We start from the raw sequence: 25,892 nt of genomic DNA, 5'->3' as shown, positions 1-25,892 counted from the left end.
AGATCTATAGGCTACTGTTAGACATGACCTTCAAGTCTGAGGTGATTACACTGTCAAACACTATGCAGGTGTGCAAGTTACTGGACATCAGTGTCAGCAACAGGTTAAAACAAATTATAATTCCTGCACTTTAAAAAAAAAAAAAAATCTGTAATTTACGGAAGAGGATTAGGGCCAAGCAATAAGAAAAAAATAAAACCATCTCGAGATTAAAGTTGTTCAATTTTGAGAAAAAACTCATTACATTTCGAGAAAAAAGTCAAAATAAAATGTTGAGAATAAACTTGTTAAATTATGAGAAAAAACTTGTTAAATTTCGAGAAAAAGGTCGAGATAAAATGTTGAGAATAAACTCATTAAATTACAAGAAAAAACCCGTTAAATTTCAAGAAAAAAGTCGAGATAAAATGTTGAGAATAAACTCATTAAATTACAAGAAAAAACCCGTTAAATTTTAAGAAAAAAGTCGAGATAAAATGTTGAGAATAAACTCATTAAATTACAAGAAAAAACCCGTTAAATTTCGAGAAAAAGGTTGAGATAAAATGTTGAGAATAAACTCCTTAAATTACAAGAAAAAACCCGTTACATTTTAAGAAAAAAGTCGAGATAAAATGTTGAGAATAAACTCGTTAAATTACGAGAAAAAAGTCATTAAATTACGAGAAAAAAGTTGTTAAATTACGAGAACAAATTCGTTAAATTATGAGAAAAATGTTGTTAAATTTCGAGAAAAAAGTCGAAAGTTAAAAAAGTCGAAAGTTAAATTAGTTAACTTTCGAATAAGTTAACTTTTGTAGTTAAATTTAACGAATTTGTTCTCATAATATAATGACTTTTTTCTCGTAATTTAATGACTTTATTCTCAACATTTTATCTCGACTTTTTTTCTCGAAATTTAACGACTTTTTTCCCCTCATAATTTAACGAATTTGTTCTCATAATCTAACGACTTTTTTCTCGTAATTTAATGAGTTTATTTTCAACATTTTATTTCGACTTTTTTCTTGAAATTTAACAACTTTAATCTCGAGATGGTTTTATTTTTTATTATTGCTTGGCCCTTATCCTCTTCCGTAGTAATTTTACAGTAGCTTTGCCATTTATTTTTACAGATCTTTCCTGTATTTTTGAAATACAGTAAATATTAATAAAATTACAAAAATAGGCATTTTTCAGAAAGAAAAAAAAAACTGGAAACCCTGCTGCTAAAAAATTATCCTTTTTTACTTTTACTTTTTTTTTTATTTACAGTGTGCCCTCTAGTGTTTAAAAAACAAAACTGCATGCATTTTGCAGAACAACATTGTTTTGGTTTTGCTTCGGCTCTGGGTGACCATGCGGATGAATATGATTATCCTGCTGTACATAAAGCATTCACTTCTAGGCTTTACAGATAAAGTTTAGATGGAAAGGATCTCAAGCTGACTAGCTGAAGACGTTGCTGTAGCTTTACCATTAATAAACACAATACTTCCTTACTCGAAAATAAATTCCAGCACAGCTCTACAATAACCATAATGAAATGAGCCTTCACAATAGATAATGCTTTACAATGAACTCTGTTAGACAGTTTATCTGTTCACTGAAATACCTTACTCACTTGAGTAATAAAAACACCTTCACCATCTTTTACAACATTTCAAATCCCTCAGTTCTTGTCATGCCAGTGTTGATTCTTGTTTTATTACAAGCTCTGCCGTGTTCTCTTTTTTTGGCCTTCCCCAGAGGTTGGAGATTTAGCTGCTCAATGTCAAGTTTTCTCGCTCGTTGTGACAACTAACCTATGCAGTTCCCACACCAGACAAGCGTCAAAGCAGCCAGGGCAACTTTTCTCTATTTACAGATATGACGAGACATACATGGGACAGTTCTGAAATATAAACACTTATAATAGCTTACCATAGTGAATCAGGGTAAACGACAAGCGAATGCCGGTGGTAAACACTGTTTCCAATCGGAAGAACGATTTTTGATATACTGACTCATTATTTAAACTCTAAATTTTGAACAAAAAAAGTTATACCTTAATTATTATCTATCTATCTAAAACTAATTGTTATATACTTGCACTAGCATATTGTATATGACAATTTAGTTCACACTTTGACCTGAGGAGGGCAGTAATACACTTAGCAGCGTCTACACTGCCAGAATTCTAATAGAGAAGAAGAAGAGAGCTAGTTCAAGATGAGCATTTATTGTTAAAATGTATAAAGTTTTAATTTTTTTTAGAAAATGAGTGATGGTTTCTCTAGATGAGACTAGATAAGAGATATTCCTCGTCTGGGATCTTGTAGAAAGCTTTGAAGCTGCACTGAAACTGTAATTTTGACCTTCAACCGTTTAGAGGCTATTGAAGTCCACTATATGGAGAAAAATCATGGAATGTTTTCATCAAAAACCTTCTTTTCTTTTCAACTGAAGAAAGAAAGACATGAACATCTTGGATGACATGGGGGTGAGTAAATTATCAGGAAATTTTAATTTGAAAGTGAACTAATCCTTTAAAGGAAAGGAGGCCAGGAGCAGCAGCTCATTTGCATTTAAAGGGACACACACAAAAACGGCATGTTTTTGCTCACACCCAAATAGGGGCAAATTTGACAAGCTATAATAAATGATCTGTGGGGGATTTTGAGCTGAAACTTCACAGACACATTCTGGAGACACTTATATTACAACTTGTGAAAAGGGGTATTATAGGTCCCCTTTAATATAACTTTGATTGTGTTTGACTGATCAAGAATCTATCTATCTATCTATCTTGTGCATTTGTAAGTGTGCCAACAATGTCTCCTATATATGGAGGACAGATTATAAACAGGTGCCTAGTAAGTCTTTGTAAATCTCTGCTCCTTCTCAAGCAATATGTCACTTGAAATCAAGCCACAAGTATCACGTGATTTGTTTGTACCTTTTTCACACACGCTGCCTGAGATCTGTATTCATGTTGCTGTAGTAATAACTCCATGACACTCAGTACATTACTGTAGCAATAACAGTTTCTCCCTCTGTACAAAAAAGTATTTGGACATTTAAACCACACTTAAAAACGTCTGAATGTCAGTGCATTAGATAATAAAATAACAGTGCAAATGGCATGAGCTCCACAAGCTTTTCTCTTCACTAACTCCAATTTCCTTTTGCAATGGCATTCACACATGTAATTGTGTCTTAAAGGGACAGTTCACCCAAAAATTAAAATTCCTTTTTCTGTAGAATACAAAAGATTTTGGGATTTTTGTCCATACAGTTAAAGTCAAATTTCAAATTCTTCTTTTGCGTTCCACATACAATGAAAACAATTTGGTATAGAAACAATTTTCAGTCAGAAATTGCTAGTAAATTCCACAAACAATTGCAAAGAAACATCAAGTAACAAATTGAATTAAAAGCAAAATTTAAAAAAAGTAGAAAAACTCAAATAGTGTTTTCGGTAACACTTAAAGTCTTAATGTATAATGCATTATAAAAGTATTTCTAATGCATTAATTATGCATAGTAATGCACCTTATAATGCACTGTATGGTCTCATGAATAATTGTAACTCCAGATATAATACATTATAATACTTACCTATTCATTGTCACACCTTTAGAAAGTATAATGCATCAAAACACATGACAAACAACCAATTTCAGATGTAACAATGAATCTGTGAATATTATAATACATTATAAAGTACATTATGAATAATGCATTATACATGAAGTCCTTAAGTAAAGTGTTATTGTTAATTTCTTGTAAACTGTACTCCAATCTAGCAATTGCAAAAACATCCTTAACATCAATGTAAATGTTTATGAGACAAGTATTGATCTTTGCATGACCATTTAGGATGCATACATTACAGGATTCGTTCTCAATAACCTTCAGAATTGTCATGTGCAACTGAACAGTATTACTTGCAGTGCAGTCAACTGTACGGTGCAGTGTGTGTGTGTGTGTTGATCGGATGCCTTCAGAGAGACAAAGACCAGAGGGATCGATAAACGATCAATCAATAGTCCACAGAAAGTGGGGGAGAAGGGCGTCCGGTGCCTTTAGTCATAATTGAAGATGTTAAAATGACTCCATAATGCTTTTCTCTCCCCCCATCCTCTCATTTCCAGCCACTCCCCCTCTCAAATATCCATCTCCTTCCATCTCTCATGGCTCAGCTTCCTCCATCTCTGCCCCCCCCCCCCCCCCCCATATTCCTTACATCTGACCCTCTCTCGCTCATGTTTTGCTCTAGTGCTCAGCTCGGGCTGCGTGGAGAGCAGGATTGCAGCAGTGTTGCACGAGCGTGTGTGTGTGTGTGTGTGTGTGTGTGTGTGTGTTGGACTCAGAGAGGACTGCTGTTGGTATGAAAAACATGCAGATTATCGCTCAGCTCATAAATGTTTCACACTTCACCAGCATCATGAATCTATAGCGAGTGGCTTTAAATCACGCCTGCAATATCCTTCCATTCACCTTCCACTGTCTGTCCTTTTGTCTGGTCTAGTCCTGGTAGATTCGAGATCACTGGAGTGTTACTGTAGGTTACGGAACCGTGTTGTCTACTATTGCATGACCGGAGAGAAACCGAGCATTGTGACTGTTGAGATAACATGTTATAACATGGTAGAATATTATCTTTTTTTAAATAGTGTTTGGAGAATTTTGCAAAAATATGTTCAAATAAATAAGCGTTATTCATGAAACACAAGCAGAATCAATTTCTGTGTAAATCATAACCAAAATCATTGTATTCAATTCAGTTTAAACAGCACAGAGTAGGCAGGAATGAATTTATCAATGATTTACCAATTAATTGTTTTATTATTATTATATATGTGTTTTTTTTCCTTTCTTCCCTAGTGGCCCAATTGTTTGTTGATGAAGAAGCTGTAATTATGCATCACTGACTGACTGATAATTGATGGTTCTTTGCAGTGATTGGTTATGAGTTAAGTTTATTTTATACATTTTTATGCTTTGAATAGTTTAGTCTAGATATGCCAGATAAAGGTCATGGGACCGAAACGTTGTGATAAATAAAATATATAGATACTTTTAAGCTCTGATAGTGAGCGGGACTTTCTTTTGATTTCAATGATTTAACAAGAAATTCGTTCTCCTTTAATTATGAATAATGTCCAAAACGTGTAAAATAGTGTTCGTTTAAATTCAGCGTCTTATTTGCTGTCACTAAATTGTATTAATTCGGCAGATATTGTAGTCATACATTGTTATTTTTGTGTGAATTTTGATTAAATAGTGAGTAAATTGTTGCATTCAATTCAATGGAACAATTTATGTATGAATAAATGTATGAATGATTTACTCAGAAATGTGTTATTCTTGTTTATATGAACAAGGCACAATAAGTTTAGTGCACATTTTCTTTTCTTTTTTTTTTTTTTTTTTTTAAGTATTTTTAAAAGTCTCATGTTAACCAAGGCTGCATTTATTTGATCAAAGATACAGTAAAATCTGTAATATTCATATAATTCGCAATTCTGACTTTATAATTCGCAACTCTGTCTTTATAATTCGCAACTCTGTCTTTATATCTCAATTCTGACTTTATAATTCGCAATTCTGACTTTATAACTCGCAATTCTGACTTTATAACTCGCAATTCTGACTTTGTAACTCGCAATTCTGACTTTGTAACTCGCAATTCTGACTTTATAACTCGCAATTCTGACTTTATATCTCAATTCTGACTTTATATCTCAATTCTGACTTTATATCTCAAGTCTGACTTTATAATTCTCAATTCTGACTTTATAATTCTCAATTCTGACTTTATAACTCGCAATTCTGACTTTGTAACTCGCAATTCTGACTTTATAACTCGCAATTCTGACTTTATATCTCAATTCTGACTTTACAACTCGCAATTCTGACTTTATAATTCTCAATTCTGACTTTATAATTCTCAATTCTGACTTTATAACTCGCAATTCTGACTTTATATCTCAATTCTGACTTTATAACTCGCAATTCTCACTTTATAACTCGCAATTCTGACTTTATATCTCAATTCTGACTTTATATCTCAAGTCTGACTTTATAATTCTCAATTCTGACTTTATAATTCTCAATTCTGACTTTATAACTCGCAATTCTGACTTTGTAACTCGCAATTCTGACTTTATAACTCACAATTCTGACTTTATATCTCAATTCTGACTTTATAACTCACAATTCTGACTTTATAATTCGCAATTGTGAGTTTAAATGTCAGAAAAAATGTCAGAATTACCTTTTTTATTTGTTTATTTGTGGCAGAAACAACTTTCAACACAAAACAGTAATATTGCGAAATATTATTACAATTTAAAATAACTATCTTCTATTGTAATATATTTTAAAATGTAATTTATCCCTGTGATCAAAGCTGAATTTTCAGCATCATTACTCCAGTCTTCAGTGTCACATTATAATATGCTGATTTGCTACTCAAGAAACATTTATTTTTATTATCAGCATTGAAAACAGTTGTGCTGCATCATATTTTTGTGGATTTATTTGAAATAGAAATCTTTTAGCACATTATACATGTCTTTGCTGATCAATTTAATGCATCCTTGCTGAATAAAAGAATTATTTTCTTTAAAAAAAGACCCCAAAATCGCCACTATATCTGCCATCAGTCACCCAGCTCTAGATATCAGTCTAGATATCATTCGACCACTAATTGATTGTGTGTACCATATGCAAACATGCATGTTAATGCTTGCATGCACACTGCAACAACTATACAGTAAACCCCGGCTGACAACAAGGTGAATGAACTGTGGCAAATATTGACCAGCGAGTGACATTTGGACAATGGAAATGCATTCCCCAGGTATCAGTCTAAATCCATCCGCAAGCGCACAAACACACAACAGACAGCGATTGTGCGTATGCCTCATCTATGTATATGTGGACCATACTTTAAAAGCTCTTCCCTAAAACATTCCCACAGAAAGGTCATTATATCTAGTTTCAGATAGGAAGATCTTAGTACCTCTATTACATAATATGGTGAAAAGCTTTTGAATTGATGAGCCATGCATCTCAGTTTCCTCTCAAATCATGAAAGACACGCTACAGCATGTGATAATCATCAAACATGCTGATAAAACAACTTGCATATGGCCTATAAGTGACTCACCACTGACAAATGCACATAGATTTTCTGTAAACACACACACACACACACACACAAAAACACATTCCTGTAACTCAACCTCAAGTCACTTCCTCAGCTGAACCTGATACATCCACACACACCAACAGTGTATGCACACACTGGTGCATTTGTTTTCAAATAACTGACCATGTCTCGGAGCTAAAATATGAGTGATAGTCTATCAAATTTGTGAAATATCAATCAAATGCACCCTGTCTCTGAAGCAGCTACTGTTTCGTCCAGTACCAGCAGTTATAATCGCATCAGATTGAACGTTATTAGCTCTGAAAACACAAGCCCGCATTTAAATGAAAATGACCAAGGATGCGATTAAGAAACAAGCGCCTATGTTTCCTGCATCGGGTATCGGAAGCATAAAAGATTCATAAGAGCAGCAGGTTTATGGGCTGTAAATGCAGTAACGGATTTGTGGCTGGTACTGTAAGGTGCAACACTTTAAAACAGCTGAAACACAGACTGCAGATGGAGGGGGCTCGTGCATAATGGTGCACGATAACATGCAATTACACGCATAAATATGAGGCTGATATGTGTTTGATGGTGATGCAATGTGTGATTCTGGGGGAATATCCACTGGCAGTGCTGATTTCATCTTTACAGGCTGATAACTGCACCCTTCAAAGCTCATTTGGGTCAACTAGTGCAATCATGCAACTTTATCCACTCACTGCAACAGTCTGATGATGATGGAGGAACTGCAAACACGCGTTACTCATTTAGCTGATGCTTTTATCTACAGTCACTTTTATCAACACTGTAAAAAAGATTTTTTAATTCTTTCTACTTCAAAATTTCATGTTCTAGAAAATTTCAATTTCTAAGTGAAAATTGTTTCAAAGTTCAGTGAAGGACAGTTCACGATCCCACAACTTTTCAATTACCAGTTCAGATCTTTAACTACTCCAGAATGAACAATTACTTACTAATTAGTCATTTATCTGACGCTTTTATCCAAAGCCACTTACTATAAAAAGCCACTTACTGCACACTTATTGAGAGATGAATCTTTGCTCAAGGGCACAATGATAGTTCAACGCTAATGGGGTTTGAACCTACAAACTTTCAGCTATTTAACCACTAACGTTACCTAAATATCCACACTCGCCAATGTATATTTGAACGACTAGAGCATCTAGATTGACTAAGTAAAAACAAGCATAAAGGCACAATAGAAACAATCTCCCATCTCATTACACTCTAAAAAAAAAGCTGGGTTAAAAACAACCCAAGTTGGGTTGAAAATGGACAAACCCAACGGTTGGGTTAAATGTTTGCCCAACGTACTGGGTAGTTTTATTTAACTCAACTATTGTTTAAACATTGCTGTATTGCTTGCTTAAAATGAACCCAAAGTATGTTGGAAATGTATTAATATGTTTAATAAATGAATATTTATTAATAAGTTTAATGAATAATAATTAAACAATAAACATTTATTAAATTGCTTTTGCACCTTTTGATTATTATTGTTGCCTCTAGTAATTATGTGTCTGATTTTTAATTTCCAACCTATTTTGGGTTTACTTTAAGCCAGACATATAGTCATTTTTAAACAATAGTTGGGTTAAATAAAACTGTCCAGCACATTGGGCTAACATTTAACCCAACCACTGGGTTAAAACAACCCAATCGCTGAGTTTGTCCATTTTCAACCCAACTTGGATTGTTTTTAACCCAGCATTTATTAGAGTGTAGCAGCAGGTTGAGTTAAATACAGTAGGGTATGCGTAGTATGAAGAAATAAGTGTGCACTGATTTCTTAATTACTCATTAAGTTGATGCTTTCATCAAAATGCTGGGATAAACACAACCCAAGTTGGGTTGAAAATGGACAAACCGAGCGATTGGGTTAATTGTTTGCCCAACGTGCTGGGTAATTTATTTAACCCAACTATTGTTTAAAAATTACTATATGGCTGGCCTTAAATGAACCCAAAATAGGTTGGAAATTAAAAATCAGACACATAATTATTAGAGGCAACAATAATAAACAAAAGGTGAAGATTTATTAATATGTAAATTAATAAATGGTTATTGTTTAATTAATAAATGTTCATTTCCAACCTATTTTAAGGCTTAATTAAGCATGCAATACAGTCATTTTTATACAATAGCTGAGTTAAAAAAAACTACCCAGCACATTGGGCTAACATTTAACCCAGCCACTGGGTTAAAACAACCCAATCACAGTGTTTGTCCATTTTCAACCCAACTTGGCATTTTTAGAGCGATCCAAAGTGACTAATTACTGGTTCAATCCCCCTGGAGTAACCTGAGGTTAGATGTCTTATCCAAGGACACAATGATATCTGATCAATGCTTATGGTGCTTGAACCTACATCCTTTCAGTTTCTACCTGTCCAACCTTTATGTTAAACTATGCAAGTTAACAGAACAATATACTATGGATTTGTCCATTCATAAAGGCTAAAAAAGTGCCTACACTCGTAATAAAGTGAGTTTTCGCAGAGATGCAACTGAAGAACCATTCTGCTTCCTCAAAGAACCTTTCAGTAAAAAGTTCTTAACAGAACCATTTTGTTTTCTTAGTTTGAAGAACCTTTTATGCAATGCAAATGTTCCATGGATGTTAAAGGTTCTTCCTAAAACCATTATTTTTACACTTATATAAAAATAAAGAACGTAAAAGGGGGCGTTCAAAGTGAAGCAATAGAACCATTTGGGTTCCCAAAATAACCTTTCAGTGAAACGTTCTTAAAAGAACCATTTTTTTTCTTAGTGTAAAGAACAGCCATCTCTCTAATCTAAAGAACATTCGTCCATTATAAAGAACCAATAAAGAAGAATTTTCTGGATGCTCAAACTCAAGGGCACAATGCACAAACCCTTCTGGTGTTTGAACAGTTTCCGTGCAGCCAAACTAGTCCATGAGTGCAATATTTTGGGTCACTTAGATTTACTAATCAGGTTCTAAGTTCATGGATTCGACAACATTCAATCCCACCACCACCACCACCATGAGTTAACCAAGTTAACGGAGCGCTAGACTGAGGAGCTGTCCATGCGTAAAGAGGTGCTGAACACTCACCCGCGCGTATTTGGACGAATAGGGGTCCTCGAAGAGCGCCCAGATCCGGGGTCGCCACACGCGCCACCAGCCCACTTTCCTGCCGTCCTCCTGCAGGCAGAGCCGCTTCAGGTCTCCGTCCCCCACGAGCGCCGGGTCATCATCCGGCACGTCCGGCTCAGGCGTCTCGAAGCTGTCCAGCGCCTCCTCCGCGTCCCGGTGCTGCCGGTAGTTCATCCAGCAGCACGCCTCCACGTCGGTCTCGTCGATGCCCCAGAAGGCGAGCTCCTCCTCGAACAGCGGGCCGCACACGTCGTTGGGGCAGTGCAACTTGCCCGTCCGGTAGTAGTTGAGGATGAACGAGAAGACGGACGGGTGCCGGTCGAAGAAGAACTCGTCGGACTTCGGGTCGTAATCGAAGTTGCTGAAGGCGTCCGGCTCAGTGAGCCACGACAGACGCGTCCCGGGCAGCGTCTTCAGTGTGCTCCGGTACGTCTCGTGCCTCACGCCGCCGCAGTTGATGACGATTTTCTCGCTTTCCGACGGGCAAGTCATGTCGGCGCTGTAACATGCTTTGTTGGACGACTTGTTCCCACCCTTGCGCCCTTTGAATGAGGAGACACACACCGAACTGAGCATAGGGGAGGGAGAGGAGGAGAAAAAACGGAGAGGGGAGGAGAGAGGAGCGGTCTGCGGGGGGACAGGAGGGAGGGAGGGAGGGAGGGGGAGAGAAAGAGGGAAGATGTTTAGTAAAGGTACATATGGAGGGGATCTTGCACATCATAGGGGGGTCCCGCTATTGATATGCCAAAAATACTGCAGTGACATGAAGGTTGCCATGTGACCTTGTGTGTTTTTGGCCAGAGTTGCTTCATGTGTGACGCATGACTTTATGACATCAACATCAAGATTAAAGAATGCATGCATGTCATAAACTCTTACAAATAAAGGTTCCAGAAGGTTGTTTATTTCACATTTTGGATCCTTTCAGTGAAGGAAAATCATGTTTTCTAACTGTAGGAACATTTTAATAATCTAAAGACATTATTAGGATAATTTTAGTAATCTTTTTCCACTATTAAGAACCTTTTGTGCAATGGAAAGCTCCATGGTTGTTCATGGTACAATAGATGTCAATAAAAAAAAACTTTATTTTTAAGAGTGTAGGTCATGCACAGTAACTGGTCATCATTTGAAATCACCTTTTTCATTCAAATATTACAATTTTATGCACTCTCTGAATTAATAAGAAGCATATTGCTTATAAAATAACAATGTTAAAAAGAGTTTTAGAGTTTAGCATCTCACACTGCAGGACTTCCCAAGAGTATTTCATGTCAACTACTCCAATACACACTTATAGGACACTAAAAAAGACCAAAACACATCAAATATCACTATTCAGTACTATAAAAAAGGTTTCGATGCCATCGTGTAACACACAGGACACATTAAACAACAGGATCATAAGAACAATTGTCCCTTTGCACAAGTTATCCACAATGAGATTTACATCTAGATGATGATTTTATCCAACGCAACTCGCAAATGACAATAAAGCAAGCAGAAGCAATTAATATAAGAGAGAAAACAATAAGTAGAGACAGAATAGAAGTTATGAGCATTATATAACAGACAATCAAACAATTCATTATTATTTAGTCTCTCTCAGTACTTCAGTGAGCATGATAACTACTGCAAAAGGTCATTTTTAGTAGTCATTAATGCATGAAACCGAAGGAATATTTCATATATAACTGAATGTAATCTAATGCATGTCGACTGTCTGTCAGGTGTACTGTTTTCAAACATCTTTTGGTCCCATAACTCTCAGAGCAAAGCCACTGCAAGATGCAACTGAGGGCGAGAGACTATTGCGACTGATTAGAATTCTGTCTGTCTCTCTTTCCCTCCGTCTCTCTATCTCTTTAAATGAAGCAGCTAATAAGTCAAGAGCTTCACTGCAGCTTCATTGCATGGAGGGAATGAGAGAGAAAGAGAGACAGAGAGATAGAAAGGTGCTCATTATGCACACACAGCAGTACAGCACTGTAGCCGAGCGTCACCGAGCAGGAGGGGGTGGGAGCGAGAGAGAGAGAGAGAGAGAGAGAGAGAGAGAGAGAGCGAGAGAGAGAGGTTTGGAGAGAACAGTGCTGTTTTGCTGCAGTAAAATCCTGACTTTGTGCATCTCCCTCTTCTTTTCCTCTCTTCTGTCTATTATTGTAGTAAAGAACCCTGGTTCTGATTTACTTGCTTTTAAAGTATTCTTTCCATTTTTCTCTCCTTCTGTTCCTATCCCGTCTCTGTTTGCCCCCTCACCTTACCTTCCCCCCCATCCCATCCCATCCCATCCCATCCCTCGCTCTCCAATTCCGCATTAAGGAATCACAATTCACTGAGAACGACTCTGGAGTCCAGCATCACTTACTTTTCTCTTTTCTACTACATCACTCCTTCTTTCAGCTGATTCCCTCTTCATTTCATTTCACAAGCACTTTCTCCTTCTTCCATTAGTCTTTCTGCCTCCTTCTATCTTTTTTTCTTCCATTTTATCAATTTAATCACACTTTTTGGCAGCTAGAGACTCAACTCTCATCATTTTCTCAGTCACTTTCCTTTCTGTTTATTCTATTTCTTTTCTAGGCAGCCTGGTGAAAGTTAGTCAACTCTTGCAGAACTGCATTTAAACGAGTGAGCTAGAAAAGAAAGTCAAGAAAGGATGGAAATATTAAAGGTAAGACTTTATTTACTTCTGATAGCGGCTGTATGCGAAGACTGCAATGAAAAACTGCACTGTAAAAAAATTTGTTATCACAACATTTTTTCTTTTGTCAAATCAACTTAGATAATTAATGTGGTTCAGATAGCATAATATTTTGAGTTTCTGTAGATCAAACCAATCACCTTCATTGTATTAACTCAAATTTTTAATTTGAATGAACTCAAAATTTTAAAGGCAACCAGGTAACTTACTTTTTTAAAGTTAAACCAACAATTCTTTTTTACAGTGTGTGTTGTGGTAAGTTTATAATGCTTAATATACTCATAGAAGTAAGTGCATTACATTTTTAAACTTTAAATACACTGATTATTGGCATACCTTTTACAAGAAAATACTATTTCATTTTTTTCTACTTCAAAATGTTGCATTTAATTCAGTGTGTTACTTGCTGTTTCTTATTATTTGTGAAATTTACTAGCAATTTCTGGATTTTTTAAGTGTTTAACCCCGGACTAGTTTTTACAGTGACTTTTTGGCACCCAATAGAGAGTCAGGAGTTAAAATACTCTACTTAGGATAGGAGGAACTATAGGAGGAATAAAACTGTGGCAGTTTGTATATCATACTGTATATTGTATATCAGATTAATGCATGTAAAGCACTATAGAAACAGTGAGTTCAAAGCTGTTCAGGTGCGTAAATGTGACTCAGAGAGCATGTTAATAGAATAATGTGATACTTAAATTAACCCACAGGAGGGATTATGAAAGAAAACAATTAAAAAAGTGAGATAAGTGAAGGCACAGATGGAGGAAAAGTGAGAAAAGCTGGCATAGAGGTCGAGGGGAAAGAAAAACAGAAGAAAAAAATAATTGCAGACTCAGAAGTTTGAACAGGGCTGATATCAGCACCTCGGACAGTGGCGGCACTGCGGCGCTCATATGAGAGAGGGCTATGAAAACTTGACAAACAATAAGAAAAAATGATGTGGAATGAGTTAAGGCTATTGTGGCGACCAGGGCGGGCGAGAGCCGTGAGGGAACGGCGCGAGGCCGGTGGCGCGAGTGTTAATGAGCTTCACCTGGGAGGCGCACCGGCCTTGAGTCCCTCACGGAGGAGCTCCGGGAGCATAAAAGGAGGAGCGACTACAGTGAAGAAGGACGAGAGAGGACCAGGCCTGGACTCTCTCGTCCTTCACTGTAGTCGCTCCTCCTTTTATGCTCCCGGAGCTCCTCCGTGAGGGACTCAAGGCCGGTGCGCCTCCCAGGTGAAGCTCATTAACACTCGCGCCACCGGCCTCGCGCCGTTCCCTCACGGCTCTCGCCCGCCCTGGTCGCCACAGCTATCAATTAAGATTTGGTAGTTTTAGTTAATAATATATTAGGAAAAATATTAAGAAATATTAATGACATGATGAGGAATATACATGTACATGACTAAATGTAAGAAAATATGCAAAAGTTTTAAATAACTAAAAACATAATCCCTGCAGAAGTGCTGAAGAACTGAGAGGGTTAATATTTTACTGTGTGTGTGTGTGTGTGTGTGTGTGTGTGTGTGTGTGTGTGTGTGTGTGTGTGTGTGTGTGTGTGTGTGTGTGTGTGTGTGTGTGTGTAAAGCAGGCACCAGAACTGAGCTCAGCACCAGTGGTGACGTTTTATTCGTTTATTTATTTATTTATATTTTTTTGTAAGGGGAGGTCACAAAGAGAAGGTGAGAAAAACAAGTAGATAAAAGAGAAGTAGGCAAGAAAAAAAAAAAAGTGTTTAGAGATCATGTGAGTGGTGTGAGAAATCCTGAAACACAGTGTGAGGGAGACAAGGTATAATTACCCAGCGCATTCCCTCTCCTGTATGTGTGTGTGTGTGTGTGTGTGTGTGTGTGTATGCATGTGTCACATAGAACCTGCGCAAAATAAGACAACACGGTCAGAAGTAAAAATTCTGTTAGCATTGAAGAGGAAATGGAAGCTGAAGGAGAGATGGAGAGGGTGAGCAGTGGAGGACTGCAGTGACGCTAATATACATTAGCAGTAACACTGCAGCAAGAGGGGGAGGGAGAGCAGAACAGATCAGGAGAGACCAGAGAGAGGGGGGAGGGGACGAGAGAGAGAGAGAGAGAGAATTTAAGAGACTGGAGAGAGTGAGAGACTTACGTTCCTGTACTTGGCAAAAAAATGGAAAGCCTGCTCATGAAAGAGAGTGAGAGATGGGAAGGGGGGGCTGGAAAAAAAGGAACACAAGCAAATGAAAAGGACAACGCAGGAGATGAGAAGATGAAATAAAGCCAATCGATGTCATGCGTTCCACGAGTAAGAGTAGTTCCTGTAAAAACCTGACAACTTAAAGGTGAATTTGATGTTAAAATGTCCTTTTATCCTGCCTAATATGCAAAGACAACTATTAGTAAAAAACCACTGTGAATCTGTGCTGCTTTTAAAACACTGCTCTGTTTATTTGAACATCACAACCAGCCCTACACAGCAACACTGAATCAACCAATGGAGTGAGTTTGGGGCGGAGTTATCTGTTTCTGACCAATGGCAGACAGGGGCGTGTCATGGGCTGTTTGGAATAGAATACCATGCAGTGTACTGACTGAAATAGTCGTATATATATGCATATATGTGCATTAATCATAATAATCAGAATAAATGTTTCATCATACAGTTAATTAGCATAACTGTAAGCTGTTTACTGTTGCCAAGCAATGTAGCAACTTGCTGCATTATTGTCAGGTATGAGTTTATTGTTAGGGGCGTGTTTTAAAAGAGTTTCAAACATCCAATCAGAATGTTGAGTCAGAACTATCCAATTTAGAAGAGAAGATTAAAAAATGAACTTGAGAATTGAAGATAGCCATTAAAAATCATTAAAAAAAAAAATAAAATAAAAAAAATAGTACCCTGCAGTCATCATTTACTTTGCTTCATGTTGAAGTCCAAACCTGTATGACTAGAAGATATTTTGAAGAATGTTGACAAACAAACAGTTTTGGTTCCCATTGACTTGCATTGTATTTTTGTTCATGCAATGGAAGTCAATGGGAAACAAAACTGTTTGGTTACCAGTATATTTTAAAAGGATAGTTCACCCAAAAATGAAAATTCTGTCATTAAAGGATTAGTTCACTTTCAAATTAAAATATCCTGATAATTTATTCACCCCCATGTCATCCAAGATGTCCATGTCCTTCTTTCTTCAGTTGAAAAGAAATTAAGTTTTTTGATGAAAACATTCCAGGATTTTTCTCCATATAGTGGACTTCACTGGGGACCAAATGGTTGAAGGTCAAAATTACAGTTTCAGTGCAGCTTCAAAGCGTTCTACACGATCCCAGACGAGGAATAAGGGTCTAATCTAGAGAAACCATCACTCATTTTCTAAAAAAAACTTAAAAATTATATACGTTTTAACCATAAATGCTCACTTGATGCTCTCTTCTTCTCTATTAGTTCCGGCAGTGTAGGCTCTAGTGTATTACTGCCCTCCACCCAAAGTTTGAACTAATTGTTATATACTTGCACTAGCATATTGTCTATGACAATTTAGTTCAAACTTTGACCTGTGGAGGGCAGTAATACACTCGTCTACACTCGGATCGTGTAGAACGCTTTGAAGCTGCACTGAAACTGTAATTTTGACCTTCAACCATTTGGGCTCCAGTGAAGTCCACTATATTGAGACAAATCCTGGAATGTTTTCATCAAAAACCTTAATTTCTTGTCGACTGAAGAAAGAAAGACATGAACATCTTGGATGACATGAGGGTGAGTAAATCAGGAAATTTTAATTTGAAAGTGAACTTATCCTTTAATTACTGACCCTCATGTCATTCCAAACCTGTAAGACTTTTGTTCATCTTGGGAATACAAATTAAGATATTTATTGATAAAATCTGAGAGCTTTCTATCCCTTCATTGACAGTCTACGCAACTACCACTTTCAAGCCTCAGAAAGGTAGTAAAGACATTATTAAAGCACTCCATGTGACTCCAGTGGTTTAACCTCAATTTTATGAAGCGACACGAGTGTTTTTTTTTTGTATGTAAAAAAACTATTTACCACTTTATTTACAAAATATTAATCTCCAACGCACGTTCACAAGAGCACCACGCACATCAGAGATTAATATTTTGTAAAAAAAAGTGGTAAATTATGTTTTTTTTGCACAAACAAATCTGGGGCTTGAAAGTGGTAGTTGCGTAGACCAGTGGCGTAGACCCCCCCAGATTTCTGAGCGATTTTTTTAATTTTCATGTTGATTTGTTACACTGATGCATATGCTGCGCGGTAAAATGCAACAGCTGTTTTTAGACTTATTGGTTTGATTATTTCACGTGTTGCACGTAGCCTCTGCTGTTATATCTTTGCGCGTGAGAGTTCGTTATTATGCGGTGAGTGGCAATGTGAAGCGGCACCTGAGGCTTCCCGTTTCCAGGACGCGCATCTCAATGCAGTGAAATCCGGTGGGTGCTCGGGCTCTTAACTCTCCATTCGTTTTAACCAATAAAAAGTCGTTTTTCAAGAGAATCAAGAACCTCTGACTGCAGCGCACACAACTTTCTTCTCGCCATTATAGTTAATTTGAGGCAGTTTCCGTGGCGTTATTCGCTCTAGCGCAGATATTGCGCGTGTGGCTGTGCGCGCTCAAACTTTGTTATATGTAAATCAAACATGCTTTTTCTCTAGAATTGTCTTCTCTCCTGGATTTAATGTTTCTAGAAGCTATTAATCATCAAACTTACATAACTGACTGTTAAAATAACACCTATAAATTGTAAAGAAATTAAGTATCTTTTTATATAATAACTCCATGTACAAATTATATCATTAGTCAGCCAGCTATCTAGATATTTTTATTATCTATTTAATTTATATTTTTAAAGTTATATATTTAAAGTTAAGTGTTTATTGTAGCCTAAATGCTTATTGAATTATTATATTTAGCGAACCACTACTGATCATCAAATAGTAATATCAGCATGAGTGTAATCAAAATGGTTATGAGTCTGGATAATCTGTAGTTTTTAGAATAGAAATAACGTTTTTACACGATTCAAAAAGCAAATTACACAATCAAACAAAACAATATGTAGGGATAATTTACTTTAGGTTACGACAAAATGTTTTATTGTTTAAAATTAATTTATAAATGGTTTATGGTCTGGTCTATGTATCCCTGCCTCTGCTGAATTATTTTTATCCCTGGTGGGGATAAAAAAATATCCCTCCCGGGTGATGCTACCCCACAAACCACCAACAGAGCATATAAAATACCAAAAATAAAAATCGTTTTTTTAAAACATCGCCAAGTAAAACGATGCGTTTATATAGAACTGTTTCTTTACGACACAACAAACGGGACATTTTTCAGAGGCGCCTCAAAGCTGCCTCATGTATTTGTTGACATGGTTTTAAAGCTATTGTTATCCATTTTGTTGGTCTTAACGTCTTAAAAATGCACATATGTACACCAAGGAAATCTAAATTTTCTCGGGGGAGCATGCCCCCGTACCCCCCTAACAAACTACCTCTGTAATTATGAAACTCTGCGTACATGTTCTATAAATTCTATCTAATGAAATCTGAGGTAAACGTGTATTTCTACAAATGTGCGCACTTTGAGAATAAAAGTTTGTATATGTAGAATGCACTGTGATCAAAAATAAATGGGACCAAACGCGATTGAATGTAAAGGTTTGTGTCTCGTTATTCTATTAATAACTACCGATTGATTTTGCATTTCTTTTAGAAATTAAGAATTATTAGTGTCATTGTAGTCATTATTAGTGTCATATATATATATAAAATATAGCGGCCCCCTCATTTTTAGATGGGCCCCCCCAAAAATAAAATTCTGGCTACGCCACTGGCGTAGACTGTCAATGAAGGAACAGAAAGCTCTCAGATTTCATTAAAAATATCTTAATTTGAATTCCCAAGATGAACGAAAGTCTTGCAGATTTGGAACGACACAAGGGTGAGTAATTAATGACAGAATTTTTATTTTTGGTTAAACTAACCCTTTAAGTTCACAGACGAAAGTAAGTCATACTAGTAGTTTACAACATTAGGGTTAGGAAATGATGACCATTTTAAAGCAGCTGGTTTGAGTTGGTCTCCCTAGCCTGACCATCTGAAAAGTGGCCAAAACCAGCCAACAGATGAGCATGACCAGACTGAGAGACCAGCAAAACAATTCATGTTTTCTTTTTCAACAGGACAGTGTACAGAAAGGACAAAATGCAAAGAAAGAATGAGCATACAGCAAGAACACAAGATAATATAGCCTACTTTAGTCAGGTCAGATGCCATATTGAATTTACAAAGGCAAGCACTGTATAAAAGGTCCTAGATTACGTAATTTTCACCACTTTCAAAACTGTCAAATTAAATATGGCACTGCCCTAATTAAGGTCTATAATGTAAAGGACAGAAAGTGAAAGAGATTTAAGTTACAATAGGCATGATATGCATTCCAAAACTCTCCTAATCTTACAGCTCCCCATTAAATGCTGGCAGACCCTCACATGTTCCCGTCTGGTGCAGTGGAGCCCCATCAGGACATGAAGGGAACTGCAGCAATGCAGAGTTCTGCAGTCGCCTCCCCTTTGCAGTGACACCACACACACTGTCCTGTTCACCACACGTCCCCCTCTCTCTCTCTTCCCTGATCTGATCTTTGCGCCAACAATTTCAACCATTCTATCGAGACATTCATCAGAAACGCACGCCGTCCCACATCTCCCTCGCTCCCTCCTTCAAAGGTCAAAACATTAGATCCACTGATGCAGAAAGAAATATGGGCAGACAGAGAGAGAGCGCGCGCGTTAAAAGGATCTTTTCCCTGCCTGCAAGCAGTCGTGCACGCACGGGGTATTTATTAATCCAAAAACACCTCAGCAATAAAACCCGAAATGCATCATAAAAATCCTCTCGGATAGACAGAACCATCACGTGATGCACTGGTGCTGTGTCTATTTCTGCAGCTGTGAACACATCTCTCAGCAGCAGACTCTGTGATTGTGTGTGTGTGTGTCTATGTGTGTGTGCACGCGCGCGAGTCAACGCGTCTCACATTTTCATTCAGCGGCGTGCTACAAACTGCAGTGGAGGGCAGACTCCATATTGTCTGCTTTTGCTGCTGTGTAGAAAAGCGTTTCCTTCCTTAAGGGCAAACTATCATTCTGAGCTACCTGTGAGCACAAATAGCAGCCTATTATCCTCCAAACAAAAGACCGCGCAACTGCGCCATTGGCTGCCAGCGGAGATCCTTCCTCTTTCTGGAAACGTGTTCTGCACACTAACCTGTGTATGAGATATTAGAGATATACTGGACTGGAAGTGATGCTTTTTTTTTAAAAGGTTCCATTTAGAACTTTATAGGGTTCTGACAGGCACATATATGGAATTTTCAAATCATTTTATAGATTTTTATTTTATTTAAAATTTTAGGAACTAAACAGCTCGTAAACATACTTTATGACTAGAAATATTAGTAAGATATAAACTTTATATGCATATTACATTAAAAGCAAACTTTTTAAAATAATCTAACTACACTTTGGCAATCATAAAAAAGTTAATTTACAGATTTTGTGTGGTTGAGAGAGGAGGAATAATAATCAAGAAATAGAAAAATAGAAATAAATGCAAACTCTAACAGGCGTATTCTAGGTTTCATACCTTCGGCCGTCAGTGGCAAACAGAAGCTGTGTATAAACCAGAAATCTCAGCCTGCAGAACCAGAGACTGAAATGTAAGGGATTATGAGAAATATGAATTGAGTAAGAGGTCAAAGTTGCTAAATGAGGAACGTGTATCGTCTTACAGCAGTGTAACCCTTTCCTCACCTCTGTGTCTGAGAGCTCTGCTCTTTCTCAAGTTTAACAGCAATTACAGCAAAGTGTCTGAAGAGAGAGAGAGAGAGAGAGAGAGAATCTATTAGCAGTTCTAGCAGAGATGGGGCACAGTGACATCATGTAAATGTCAACAGACCCGTCAGAACTTCACAAGGACTGCCTTGACTGAAATACAGCCGGTTAACTCAGCAGTATAATAGGTTATGGGACAAGGCTCTTTTAAATACTGCAAATATGCAAAAATTAAACTGAAAGGACACAATTTGTTGGGTTTTATTGGATCACTATGTGTTCCAAATCCAACAACCAACTTTTGCAATGTTACAGTTTTAATAACTGATATATCTCTATAACAAATATAGCAGGTTTAACAATCATCATACTCACTTATAAAGAACAATAAGAAATATGACCCTGACACTTCATTTCAGCCACTGCCATCTACTGTACGTAACTTTCACACTGTCCACGGATCAATCAACCTTAAAATCAGGATAATAGCAGGCAATACTTACCAATGAGAACAACAGAGATATACCTAGAGTAGTCTAGAGTTCTGATATGTTGAAAGTTGTGCAGAAAACAACATTATATAACCGCAGGGAAAAAAGAGAGGGGAAATGAAACAAGAGATTTGTACTAATATAAGACTATAAAACAGGACCTGAAAGCAGTGGGGAAAGTCCTGAAGTGAAAGTTTAGGGTCAGTATGATTTTTTTTTTTTTTTTTAAAGAAATCAATCATTTTATTTAGCAAGGATGCATTAAATTGATCAAAATAGACAGTAAAGACAAAATATTTCTATTTCAAGTAAATGCTGTTTTTTTTTAAACTTTCAATTCATCACAGAATTCTGAAAAAAAAAAAAAGTATCATGGTTTCCACCAAAATATTAAGCAGAACAACTGTTTTTAACATTGATAATAATCAGAAATGTTTCTATTAAGTCATTATGATTTCTGAAGGATCATGTGACACTGAAGAATGGAGTAATGATGCTGAAAATACAGCTTTGATCACAGGAATAAATTACATTTTACAATATATTCACATAGAAAAGATTTATTTTAAATTGTAATAATATTTCACTGTTTTTACTGTATTTTGATCAAATAAATTCAGTCTCTGTGAGCAGAAGAGACTTGTTTCAAAAGCATTAAAAAAATCTTACAGAGCCATTATATCAGTTCAATCTCACTAATGATTGTCCAAACAGACTAAAACAAAGTCTACACTGTGAAAATTAATTTTTAGGTTTAACAGCAATTACAGCAAAGTGTCTGAAGAGAGAAACTATATTAGCAGTTCTAGCAGAGATGGGGCACAGTGACATCATGTAAATGTCAACAGACCAGTCAGAACTTCACAAGGACTGCCATGACTGAAATACAGCCAGTTAACTCAGCAGTAGGCTATAATAGGTTATGGGACAACGTTTTTTTTTTTTAATACTGCAAAAATGCAAAAATTAAACTGAAGGGACACAATGTTCTACAGTTCTAATATGTTGAAATTTGTGTAGAAAATAACATTATATAACTGCAGGAAAAAATAGAGAGGAAATGAAACAAGAGTTTTGTGCTGATATTAGACTATAAAACAGGACATGAGAAAAGCCCTGAACTGAAAGTTTAGGGTCAGTAAGATTTTTTTTAAAGAAATTAATAATTTTATTCAGCAAGGATGCATTAAATTGATCAAAATAGAGAGTAAAGACAAAATATTTCTATTTCAAGCAAATGCTGTTTTTTCAAACTTTCTATTCATCACAGAATTCTGAAAAAAATTTATTATGGTTTCCACCAAAATTTGAAGCAACACAGCCGTTTTCAACATTGATAATAATAAATGTTTCTTGAGCATCAAATCATCATATTAGAATGATTTCTGAAGGATCATGTGACACTGAAGACTGGAGTAATGATGCTGAAAATTCAGCTTTGATCACAGTAATAAATTACATTTTAATATATATTCAAATAGAAAATGGCTATTTTAAATTGTAATAATATTTCACAATATTGCTATTTTTACTGTATTTTTGATCAAATAAATGCAGCCTCAGTGAGCAAAAGAGACATTAAAAAAATCGTACATACCATTATATCAGTTCAATCTCACGTATTGTCCAAACAGACTAAAACATAAAAGCCTACACTGTAAAAAAAAAATATTTTCATGATTTGTTATAACATTTTTTCTTCTGTCAAATCAACTTAAATAATGTGGTTCAGATAACATAATATTTTGAGTTTCCATTGATTAAATCAATCTCTCATTGTATTAACTCAATTTTTTTAATTTCAATGAACTCAACATTTTATTATAATATTGAAACATTTAAACTACATCAATCACAACTAATTTTAATTCAATCAAGTGTAATTCTAAAACTGTATATCATAAAACAAGAACAGCAATTTTAAGTAGAACTGTATTAATAAAAAAGCAGATGTTCCATTTACTCAGTGTATGATTTTATTTAAGAGCAAATGCTCTAACTTGGAGGAATAAGGATATATTTTTGCATAACTATGAATTTAAATCAACAAATTTCAATTATCAACCGTCTTCTAAAATTTTGCAGCAATCACACCAGACCTGGTCACCGAGTTCAACATCCATAGACAGCTCATTAATTATTTAAACGGTATATAAATAAAACCTGATGCCTCCCATTTCTGCCTCTTCCGTGCTTTTATTGCTTTTATTTCACGAGTTCACACAAGCTCTGCTCTGTTGTCTGTTTCTCTCTCTCAGTCTCTCCCTGATTACTCATCCCTGCAGGAAAGACATATTAGACACTAGTTATCCATGGTGGCTTCCTTATACTCTCAGGCCAATAGGTGAAAATTATCCCGAGCAATCCTATTCCAGCTTTTAATCCACATAAATATGGCTGTATGAGTATATATGCTCAAATAGACTGTGCAAAACATGTGAACATGTATGTGGTGTGTCCTGCATCTCATTTCACACACCTGTCCGTGTGCCGTGATATCCCACACAAATGCTATTCCACATCAATGCTGGTGGCAATGCATTTACCATGAACGCACCAACACAAAACAATACTTGTTGAATGTTGTGAGAGTATCGCTCACCCTAGATTAACATCCTCAACCATTAAACACTGGAAACATATGATAAATAGACAGAGAGTTTATTTGATCCCAATTTAACAGAAAATTGCATGCAACAAACATCACACACACAATATACAGACATTTGGTGCACTATACAGACAGAGTGTAGACATCTATACTAAGCAGCATACTCACTTGACCTGGGTTGAGTTTAGAGCATATGTTAATCCATAAGAATAACCCGATGCTTTTCTCAGATCACGACATGTATGCTCCAGTTTTCCACGGATGCTTTTAGAGCTGATAATTAAGAGAGTAGTAAATAAGATCATTAACACTAATGGAAACAACAACACACACTCTGTAGTGTGTGTGTTACACCTTCCTCCCCTTCATAGGCAGCTTGCACAAATAATTTCACCACCCTAATTTGATCTTCCTGCTCCCCGGCGCGTGCGAACAGGTTTCCCCCGTGGAAGAGAAGGATGATGAAGATGATGTTGTTGGTGATTTTTGCCCCGTTTTCAATCGCCCTGCTGATGTCTAATGCAAGCGGTTCATGTTTCAGACAGACGACACACACACATTCACGCGCACACACACTCACGGCTCCTGGCGGAACTGCACCTTGCTCATTTATTTATTTCATTTTTTCTTCTTTCAGATGTCACGCGTGGGCGGTGGGAGGACTCACGCGAGTTCGGTAGGTGATTGTGACGTGGCGCGCGCGAAGGGAACGGAGAAATTCATACAAAAAGGTGTAAAAAGAGAGCGACCTTCACAGACTGTAAATGTGAAATATTTTTTTTGTACATATGCCTGAGACCACTAAGCATGGCTCGGGAAAATGCATCTTTTTTACTCTACTTTTATATTTAATATATTCATATAAATTTGAGTGAAAATGCATGAATTAGTGTCTAGATGATGTCAGGTGTGAATTTTGAAGCCGGTTTTAAAGTCACCATGAAATCAGAATGTAATATTGCATTCTTTAATATAAAACGTAAGCAATGCACAACATGTTTTAACTCACGTGACATCATAGCCTGGATGCCAGCCGAACTTAGCCCCGCCCACAATATTTTGAGGTCGGGGAGTTCGGTCTGGACTCGATCCGTAGAGGAGTAATTATGCCCGAACAGAAACTGTTCGGACCAATCACATTGTCAGGGCGATGATTGACAGATTATCACCAGAAACGTAATCAGCCACGTCATCAAAGAGCGCTTGGGGAGTTTGATTGACAAGCGATCTAACCAATCAGAACGCCGCATCCGCCATTTTGTCCGACAAAGCAGTCAGGAGTTAGAAGATTAACCTCGGTGGAGTTAAACTTGAAAAATTGTGCATATTGACGTCTTTCCGCGTTTGAAACAACATTCATTCTCATGTTCATTCATGTTTATTTGATGCTATAAATGGACTAGTAAGAGATGATCGGTTCACGAGCCTCTTGAGCTGAGGCGCTACAGCAATCTGTCACGATCATGGTCACAACCATAGACAGTAAAAGAAATGGACACAGCGACCCCATTGGAACTCAACTGAGACAAGTGAAGCCCATTTTTAGCGATTTTTAGCACTTCCGTTTCTGACGCGCAGACTCAAACTAAGCTTGATGACGTCCGCAACCTGTCTGACAGATGTAAATCTTCTAGTAGCTGTGCGTGCAAACTGCCATCGTTAATCTTGCACAGACGGCGAGCTTGAGCGGGGAGTTCTTTGGCGTGAGTAAGCAGGAGTAAGTATTCTGATTAATTATTTTGTATAGTATTTTAAAATGTAACGCCAGTACGCCATCTCTCTTGACATCTCCCCGATTGCCTGCGAGCTTCTCCTCCTGTCTGTACGGTAATTTCTCTACTGTGCGACAGAGAGTCGAGTGGTTATGACGCAATCGTTAGCCTATTTTTACAAAAACTGTATCTACGGGGCCATAATGTAACATAGAAGGTAATGGAGCCCTTTATACATTGTCGTGTATCTTTAGAAATAAATAATGGACAAATGG

At 36.8% G+C, this 25,892-nt stretch overlaps 1 protein-coding gene and 1 long non-coding RNA gene across 13 annotated transcripts in view; one reads left to right on the top strand and one right to left on the bottom strand.

The window, feature by feature from the left end:
• The window catches only part of LOC125257531, a 60,012-nt gene extending 35,333 nt beyond the window's left edge, over positions 1 to 24,679 (top strand). Inside the window, exons 3-4 of the long non-coding RNA XR_007182412.1 lie at positions 12,849 to 12,939; positions 24,543 to 24,679. This is a non-coding gene — a long non-coding RNA (uncharacterized LOC125257531). The remainder of the gene's footprint in view (positions 1 to 12,848; positions 12,940 to 24,542) is intronic.
• The window catches only part of kcnc3b (potassium voltage-gated channel, Shaw-related subfamily, member 3b), a 79,512-nt gene extending 54,808 nt beyond the window's left edge, over positions 1 to 24,704 (bottom strand). For 7 of the 12 annotated variants that reach the window (XM_048173925.1, XM_048173927.1, XM_048173929.1 and 4 more), the window contains exons 1-4: positions 24,074 to 24,703; positions 20,783 to 20,839; positions 20,616 to 20,681; positions 10,227 to 10,895 (exon numbers count right to left, since the gene is read on the bottom strand). In XM_048173925.1, coding sequence (XP_048029882.1) covers positions 10,227 to 10,844 — 618 coding nt within the window. In that variant the 5' untranslated portion in view covers positions 10,845 to 10,895; positions 20,616 to 20,681; positions 20,783 to 20,839; positions 24,074 to 24,703. Of the gene's footprint in view, positions 1 to 10,226; positions 10,896 to 20,615; positions 20,682 to 20,782; positions 20,840 to 21,306; positions 21,365 to 24,073 lie in introns of those variants that run through there. The other 5 variants (XM_048173919.1, XM_048173917.1, XM_048173918.1 and 2 more) reach the window with 5 other exon arrangements.
• Positions 24,705 to 25,892: the final 1,188 nt, after the last annotated feature.

This window comes from Megalobrama amblycephala, linkage group LG22 (genome assembly GCF_018812025.1).
Source record: "Megalobrama amblycephala isolate DHTTF-2021 linkage group LG22, ASM1881202v1, whole genome shotgun sequence".
In the NCBI taxonomy this organism is placed as follows: domain Eukaryota; kingdom Metazoa; phylum Chordata; class Actinopteri; order Cypriniformes; family Xenocyprididae; genus Megalobrama; species Megalobrama amblycephala.
The sequence above is the reverse complement of the archived record's forward strand: the minus strand, read 5'-3'. Positions and strand labels throughout refer to the sequence as shown.